Here is a 9,076-nt window from a genome sequence, read left to right as displayed (position 1 = left end):
AATGTATGTAAGCAGTTCATAATAATTGCCAAAATAATCGCCAAGATGTGTGTTCGCTGTTCAGCTTCCTCCTAGGACTCTGGTATAATCCCCGCAACTTGCACTGAAACTTATGGGCAACGTTATACAACAATAAACAGTAATACTTATTCTCAATCATCATTTTTTATTGTCATGGTCATTTCACATGGTCACACATTTCAAATGTACAGCACTGATCGTTTCCTTTTTTCCTGTTTTTGTAGTTTTAAATGTTAAGAGATATATGTAACTATTTCCAGTTACAGTTAGTTTTATCAAAATTTTTACAAAAGTTTTTAAAATAATCTGAGAGTAGAATGGTGTTCTAGACTTGATTTTCTTATGTTACAGGTGTGATTTAAATGTCTTTGCATCATACACCCATACAGTGTCTATGCCCTCCCCCGCGGTACTTTCAGGAATCCACGTAGGGAAGGGGAAGCGACAGGTCACCACCTTGGCTGTGCTAGGCAGCTCACTTGCCAATTTCAGCTCAAGCTTCTCCATCTGAAGATAAAAGCAGCAAACAAACATGATTAGCATGATGATTTGAACTCCACAAGTTTCTGCATTTTGGTGAGACACAGAGGTACTCACCATCTGAGGGACTCCAAAAATGACAACATTGGAGTATTGAGCAAAGCTGACCTAAGAAAGGAAAAAGGAAGTAACATGCTAAATGACTAACTTCATTACAGCAGATGTCTGTAAAACAAAGGTTTGTTTTCAGAAACCACTGACCTTCCACAAGTCTGAGATGTGAAATGAGGTGGAGCGGTAGACTCCCTCCCTCCAGGCCCTGTAGCGAGAGTACCACACCAACCAGGGGTTCAGCTCAAATCCTGACGCACGAAAACCATGTTTGGCTGCTGCAATCACCTGCAAGAAGCAAGGGGAAACAGTATAGTACACACACACGCGCGTTTGTAATCATGTTAGATTGGTTGCTACTGAAATTAAATTTTCACCCTTTAAGGCTGTTTGCAAAGACAGTTTAAATTTTTTTTAACCCTCTGGCCTTCATGCGTGGTAACCTTCAAGCCTAACACTGCACTAGCCCTGGATTTTTTTAAGCCTAGCCCAGCTGTCATAAGACCAGGACTATTTCAAAACTGTATAAAGAACAGACGATATCAGGACAACAGTTATGACCTGACCTGAAGCTTAGGAGAGGATGGCAAAAGGTGTAAGACACGATCCAAAGCACAAAAGTAAACCAACAACATAACAGTTGTTCAGCCACATGACATCCCAGATACTCATAAACTAAACAGTCTGTAGGGCGGAACTGGTCCCCTGTTCTCCTGAACAGCTACGGGACACACCTGCTGGAGCTTGTAGATGATAAAGAAGCCTTTTGCGATCACTAAGACATGATTGATCAGACATGATTTACGAGCTTTTTTTATTATTATTTTTAAGTTTGATTATATTTTGTTAATCTATAACTGCGCCTTGCATAAAATCATGGTTTCTCTAAAGGCTTTCAATACCTTTTTATTTTTCTTGCAACTATAACTTTATAGTTCTTGAGGGGGCTCAGAGGGCAGAACAGTACTTACTATCCTTCCATCTCCGCTCCCTATGTCCACCAGGGTTCCCGACCTTGCCCTTAACGCCTTGAGGACGTTTTCCACCTGGGTCGTGGTGGCCGGGACAAACGGGAGGCAGACTTTCCTCAGGGCAGGGGCTACAAACGGAGCAGCCGCTGCGTACAGAGCAACCAGCGACCCTCCCACTAAACCTGTTACGACGAGCCCAATGCGGCTCCTGCCCTTTCTGTCCCTGTTATCCTCATTAGGCTGTCCCGAGTCCAGCAGGAGCTCCTCTTCTGACATGACGCTAGTTTAACGCAACGTATGCAATCGTTCGCTGAACTCCATGAATGACAGCGGGGACTGTGTTTCAGCTAGCAAGCTCTTACTTATTCGACCTCAAGTTTTCATAAATGAAATTAAATATTGTTCGAACAAATTGCAAGTCTATGTTGTTCTTAGTTACGAAAAAAGATATTATCATAGTTCAAAGTCCTGCTATTTATATGTTATTGTAACATGTAAGCATTGTAATACACGACCTGTGCAAGGCTATAATCGGCCCGAGTGGATAACAAAGAGGAATTACAAACCGTTCCTCCCCGCTTTTGTTCCCATTCAAGCTAGCTTTCATTATGTTTCGAGCGTGGTTAAAAATAAATAAATAAAAAATATATATATAAAATAACAAATAATAATAAACACCAATTTCCAATTGCAAACTTAAAAGTAACTAGATAATGAATGGTTACATTTCACTGTGTGTTATACTTGTATAACTATGCATGTGACAAATAAAGAACCTTGAACCTTGAATATATTTTGTGAGATATTTTATGAAAATCACTGATAAACTTTGTGTGAAATGCCAGAATTCTGTGAATAATGTTCTGGTGGCTAAACTCTGACCTTTTATTCAAATGTATATTTAATGTTTTTCATTTGTGATGAACTGACTTTTACACACACACACACACACACACACACACACACACACAAATTAATATGCTGTGCATTGGTCAAATTCAAGCGGAGGTTAAATATTTAATTCAGTAAATAAACATGAAATAAATCAGCCACAATATGACCTGACATACATGTAAATCGGATGATAAATAACACTTATAATTGCATTTTTCTTGCTTTGGTGTTGTAGGCATGTTCATCCATATAGGAAACACTTCAAACATCAAAACAATTAATGAATTATATTATTTTAAATATGATTTGATCTATGTGACATATTCTAGCCTAGAGTGAAAACATTAAACAAACAAGGAACCTAAAAAGGAAAAAATGGAACTGTGATCCAGCAAAATAGGCCTACTCATCCTTGGAACCATCTCTCGTGAATTACATTGACAGAGCAGTGTACCATTCAAGATAGCTCCTAAACTCTTTGGTTTTTGGGAATTACTATTAAAAAGACTTTTGGATTGCATTCTTGGAAATTACTTGGAATGTCTGAGAAAAAGGAACTCTACTGACCATATTAGGTAAAAACGTTTTTAAAAAAAAAAAAATTGGCCACCTCTATTTGCAATATTAATTTTTAATGCAATTTCATTTGGGACCTTTTGTTGTTCTTTTAATTAGAAGTCATTAGACAGTGTACGATGGACCGTGTGGTCAAGCCCTGATGGGCCGTGGTGGATTGAATGATGGTACATGTGGTGCTGACTGGTGGTGGGACCATCATCCATCATTAAATCCTCCTCCTCCTCTGCCCTGTACCCTCCTGCAGCGTCCTGTGAGTAGCTGTGCTTCATCACCACAATGTTCCGTCGACTCGTCGGCGTGTTGTGGTGAGAGAGTCGGGGCGACTGTTGGTTCACCATCGCTGGCTGCAACTGGGGCACAAGAGCCCCCCCATCAGGTACAATGGTGGCGTCCCTCACGCTTAAGTTGCTGCGGCTACCGTGGACACTGCCCTGGTGAGAGCCACAGTGGTGGTCGCGGATGCATTTGCTTTCGGAGCGTCTCAGCTTGTGGAACTTGTCAAAGTCCTCGGCCAGGGCAGGATCGGTCAGTTCACCAGAGGGGGCACGGCGCAGAGTACAGAGTTCATAGTGAGGAGGCTCAAAACCGGGGTGGAGGAGGGCAGGATCAAAATCATCTCTGTGGATCCAAAGAGGGAAAGAGAGTACATGCACAGACATCCAGACCTACAGTTCCAGAGTACAGATACAATAAATGTTTAGGAATGTGCAACAGAAACTTTGAATGTAGCTACACAGACAATGATAAATGTGTATAAATTCCCATTAATGTGAATAAATTGTAAGATAAAAGTAGAAAGAACAAAATGCCAGCACGTGGTTTTTCAACATGCCTGGCTGCTCATGTGCAATTTGAAACTAAAGGTCTGAAATTCAAGCATTTATACATATGCACATCTCTAAACTGCAGTCAAAAAGCAAAAAAATTGAAAACCAGACAAATCCTTTCACGGACATCATCATTATCATCATACTGTAATGATCGTAGCATATCTATATATGTTTATTAGAACTTAATGAAACGTATTGCCTATAATCTGTCAAACGTATCTCTTATGAATGATATCAAGTCACTTTGAGCCACAAACTGCTGTTACAATTGCTGTTACAAGGTAGGTGCTGTAATCTGTTATTTATCCAGGTAAAATTGTCACTGACAATAAAAATTACTTTTTCAACAGAGATATGGCCAAGATTGCAGCAGAAATTGCAACAAATGTAACATTAGAGTTCTATTAAAAGATATTAAGTTTCCATAAAGGACTGAATTGATTATAATGTAGGTACAATAACACAGAGTCATAGAGACAAAGCAGGTTATTCCTTCATTTTATAACCTCTGTGGGAATCCAGCTGACTACAGTTTATTTAAGAATATAGGCAAAGGTGTTATGTGTAGAAAACATATAGAAACATCAGAAATCACTTTCTGGCAGAACACAGGTTTGTGAATGTACGCCTAGCACGTAAATTGAGTGTAACATTTGCAAATACATATGCACGTTACATGTACATTTTAACAGCAACCAGAAGGTTTAAGTATGAATAGCTGGCAGTTTTTATTTCCTATCTGGCGCGACTTCATCATTCTACACCATTAACTAAGGATGCAAGATGGTCACAACACATGGAAAAGAGTGGGGGAGTCTTCTTTTGGACATTTGGACGCGACCTCTGAAGTACTGTGATTGACAAAAAAGTCGACAATTCCTCAGAGATAAAGTATTGGCTTACCTTTTCAGTCATTTCCAATCTTCATTTTTATGTTTACAATTAAAAGCCCCTGTTATTGATATTAATGTGAGGGTTAAAATGTCTGACCTGTAACAGAATTTTGAAAGTCGTGCCCTTTACTCTTTTACAACTATGTAAATGTGCAGTTTTAAACACTGCTCAAATCAAGCAATTTTGGCTACTGAGTAAAGATAGATCAAGATCTACAAATTGATCAAATCGATAGTTAAAGGTATATCTCAGTCCCAGCAAAGCACACATGAAGCAGCATCAGCATTTATTAGGAACTGCACACTTGCGATTTTGGGCTATATTCTGATGTACACAGGTGTTTTGTTTATTATTTAAAAATCTGTTCTTATAAAAACACATCACACATCTACCAAGACAAAATCTTTGTTTCATGTGTAAATACTTCTGAAATGTTCACTCTGAAAGGAAGTTTTGGATATGTGGAGGTCAAAAAGTACAGAGAAAGCTAATATTACCAAAAAATACCCGCGTACGTGAACAGAGCCTTGATGTCTACAAAGTTCTATAGTTCTGAATGTTTTGGTTTATTTAACCACTAAAGTCTTTAATTCCCCTTGTTCTCTTTTTGACAATACTACTAAATAACAATTTACCGAGACTTTACCTGCGGATGATGTATTTCTTGCGAGGCTGTTTGACCTGGATGATGACAGAGATGATGAGCAGGATGACGACCAGACCACAGGTTACTCCAATGATAGTGAGGTTAGTGTTATCTAGCGTATCCAGGATGCTCGGTTTCCTCGTCTCTGGTTGAGGGGATGATACAGACAGAAATCACAGGCGTGTTTTGTGAAAACAGCATGTGGCTGGTGGTTGGAATTTCAACATACCTTTGCAGTGATTCTCATCCCATGGGTAAACACAGTTCTGGATGCCATTGCACACCAGAGTGTGATTTATGCACATGTTGCTATGGCAAAAGAAAGTGTCTCTCTCACACGGAGCTGAAACGAGACAGGCAGGAAAGATACGGCTGTAGCAATATGTTCTATTTCAAAGTCAGACTTTAACTATACTCACTTTTGGCTCCATTTCTGCCTAAACAGGCAACATTAGCTATGGGCTTGCTAAGGAACAGCACCACTCCTTTCCCTAGAAGCCAACAGCCAACACAGATAGCGTTCTGCTAGCTGCTCCTCCCTGAGCCTTGTTCTGCCAGAGGTTTCTTCCTGTTAAACAGGAGTTTTTCCTTCCCACTGTTACCAAGTGCTTGCTCACTGGCAGATGATGTATAGATGTATATACTTCATAAACTGTTGCAATCCCCTGAACACTTGTTATCTAAATTCTACTCATTATTTAACATTTTCCAATAAATCTTGATCTTTAAAAGAAACAAATCTCAGGCAGACAGATTTACTCACGTTCATGGAAGGTTGTAAAGAGGATTTTGAATCTGCTCTTCCTGCTGCCCTCGTCTGCCCACAGTCTCACCACCCCCACAGAGGTAACCAGCATGACATCGTTGGCCACAGTGGAGCAGAACTTATTCTTTAAGTGCTCAACGGAACTGCTGCCGTCATAGATGCCAACAAAGTTACGCTTACACTCATTGGAGTTATGCATCTCATACTCAAGAAAACGCATGTAGATCTGTGAGGAGACAAAAGGATGAGAAGAAAGAGTGCTGTGAATGGACCAGAGTTTAATAACACTGGGACATCTTTATGTTTTTCTCCTTTCATTTTTTTCATGACTTGAAGACCTTCTCTATTTATCACATAAAAATTCCTCGTTGAAATGGCTCAAATATCCAACAGTGACAAAAGAAATGTAGATGCGTAAATACTAACAGCAATACTATTTAACTGGCAAAATTTTGTTGACCTGCAGTCATTTATTGAGCTCTGAAAGGCTGACATCTTTGGACGTTTTGAAGATGGTTTTAAAAAATTCTACAGTGTTTGTCTGAAAACAACCAACTTCAACATCATTAAATGAGAACTGCTACAGCAGTTTCACATCAGTCATTGCTGAGCAGAATACTGTAAAAATGTGATGTTCACATTATGTTACAGGTAGAACACCGGCCTACTGTCTCAACAAGCAGACAATCAATCAATTCCAGGTATCTGAAGTTTGTAGTAGAGTCAAATTCCATCTGTGAGTAGCAGAGATTGTTTAAAAAAGAAAGAAAGAAATGGCACACAGTATGCAGACCTTGGCTCTCGGTGGAGCCCTGATGTACCATCTGCAGTCCACGGCTTCAGTCTGCTGCGCCCGGCCTTCCTTAGCTATCTGCGTTGAATCTACGTAGCCTTCTGGACCATTCATCTCAAACTCACAAACTGTGGAGAGCAGCAGTTTTACGTAACAGTTAAAGCAATGCTGTTGTAACAATGAGGCCTGTTTCAGTTGTAGAGACAAGTTTTCTGTAGTACTTGACGCTTCATATGAAGATTTATGCAACCTCAAATGCTGCGTAAAATGTAAAATAAAATGGAATCCAGTGGTCTGCAAGCCTCATAAACTATAAATCAAATGCTTAAACTGAGAAAATACAATTTAAGAAAAAAGATCATTTTGAATTTTAATGCCAGCCACATGTCTCAAAAAAGTTGGGCCATGCCATGTTTACTGTTGTGTAGCGTCCACTCTTCTTTTAACAACAGTCTGTTAACGTTGGAAACTGAGGAGACCAGAATGTTGCCTCATTCTTGTCTGATATAGGATTCTAGCTGTACTACAGTGCAGTGCCTTCTTTTTTGTATTTTTCATTCTATGATGTGCAAAATGTTTCCAACTGGTGTAAAGTCTGGACTATAGGTAGGCCAGTTCAGTCCAGCAAAGTTATGCTGTTCTAATAGATGCAGTAGGTTTGGTATTGCCTTGGTAAAATGGTGCCTTTTCCCCTGAAAACACGCTTTTCAACACTGATGATGCCTTTCTAGTAGATGTGCAAGCCCAGAGAAAATGGCAGTGTTTCTGGATCATATGGCTTCTTCTTTGCATCCTATAGCTCTAACCCGTGTTCATGGACGGCACAGTGAACTGTGTTCATTGACAATGACTTCTGGAAGTGTTCCTGAGACCGGGCACTGATTTCCATGACAGAATCATGCTTTTTTTTTTCTTTTTTTTTTTTTTTCACGATTTCCAGCCTTGTCCCCTTGTGCACAGAGATTCTTCCAGATTCTCTGAATATTTTGATTCACCCAATTAGCTGTAAAAGGTTTCTTTTTACCACCACTTACTTTTCTAGACCTCGTATTTTTTCAGATATGCTGTTGCCATCAATTTCAAAATGAACTAATATGTTTCATAACGTAAAAGGTTTGTGAGGTTTATGTTTTTATTGACATTTTACATAGCATCCCATCCTTTGTGGAGTTGGGCTTGCCCTTGGCAATGTGAAAATGTTAAACAGCACTTTATCTCATCATCTTATTACCTCTCAGAATGTTAAAGACAAGATATCTTTGAATAGATAAATGTGCAAACATTTTTATTTTACATAGGCTAGCTATGTGTCACCATGTCACTATGTGTTTCCCCTTTGACAGAAACGGTTCAAAACTGGTTGTGATGTCACAAATTAAGTTTCCAAATTCAAATTTTAGACTCTATTTAAATTTTCACATCTTGTAGCATCGAGTATGAAGGGTTTTCTAGTACTGTTATTAACAAAATTCTGAGGAAAATAACATGTATGTGTGGAGATGTACCTAAGTCAAAAATTTAAATACACCTCATTACATTTTTAGTTTTTTTAAAAACTCCAACATTGGTTCTCATGGCAGATTGGGAAACTGATACATTAATTTGGAAAGGTTAAAACTAGCAGTTAAAAACCTCCATTACTGTATGCACATTCCAGTTTCCAGTAATCACTAGTAACACTGCAGTAATGCTAACTTAGGATTTTGTCTCCATATAACATTATAATCATACTTGCTAACCTCTAGCTCACAGATTTATGTACTGTGAGCTCAGACTACTGTGTAACAAAGTCACCATGTACAAACGTCTCAGTTATTAAAACATGACACATGTAATGTACTGCAGTTTTCCAGCAACATGAAATCTTTCCTGCAGTATGCAAATTTGATTTAACAACTCGTTTCCTACTTTGATGTTAACACATATCAATTTAATCAAGCACTACACTGACTTTCTGCTTTGTGTCTAATATTATGTTGTATCATGATCACACACAAGTTTAATACTCACATGGTAGAGCTGGCAGTTCCCCAAGCCCTTTAAACTCGGGATCTGAAAGCAGAACATAACAGCGGTCTTGTAAGAGGCAAA

At 39.0% G+C, this 9,076-nt stretch overlaps 2 protein-coding genes across 2 annotated transcripts in view; both read right to left on the bottom strand.

Annotated features, from left to right (window-relative positions):
- Positions 1-146: 146 nt before the first annotated feature.
- On the bottom strand, positions 147-2,141 carry atpsckmt (fATP synthase c subunit lysine N-methyltransferase). The gene is made up of 4 exons (XM_084913752.1): positions 1,584-2,141; positions 763-900; positions 619-669; positions 147-528 (listed from the first exon to the last, which is right to left on the bottom strand). Exons 1-4 carry the CDS (start codon positions 1,857-1,859, stop codon positions 367-369), a joined length of 627 nt encoding a protein of 208 aa, XP_084769878.1. The 5' UTR covers positions 1,860-2,141; the 3' UTR covers positions 147-366.
- A 267-nt stretch (positions 2,142-2,408) lies between these two features.
- Positions 2,409-9,076, bottom strand: part of LOC146367092 (neuropilin and tolloid-like protein 1) — a 28,764-nt gene continuing 22,096 nt past the window's right edge. The window contains exons 5-10 of the mRNA XM_084912942.1: positions 8,996-9,037; positions 6,986-7,113; positions 6,190-6,418; positions 5,656-5,769; positions 5,427-5,571; positions 2,409-3,674 (exon numbers count right to left, since the gene is read on the bottom strand). Of these exons, the coding sequence (XP_084769068.1) occupies positions 3,149-3,674; positions 5,427-5,571; positions 5,656-5,769; positions 6,190-6,418; positions 6,986-7,113; positions 8,996-9,037 (1,184 nt within the window). The 3' untranslated portion in view covers positions 2,409-3,148. The remainder of the gene's footprint in view (positions 3,675-5,426; positions 5,572-5,655; positions 5,770-6,189; positions 6,419-6,985; positions 7,114-8,995; positions 9,038-9,076) is intronic.

This window comes from Perissodus microlepis, chromosome 18 (genome assembly GCF_051167445.1).
Source record: "Perissodus microlepis isolate ML-2025 ecotype Zambia chromosome 18, ASM5116744v1, whole genome shotgun sequence".
NCBI classification, from domain to species: Eukaryota; Metazoa; Chordata; class Actinopteri; order Cichliformes; family Cichlidae; genus Perissodus; species Perissodus microlepis.
Note: the sequence above shows the minus strand (reverse complement) of the source record. Positions and strands in the feature narration are given on the sequence as shown.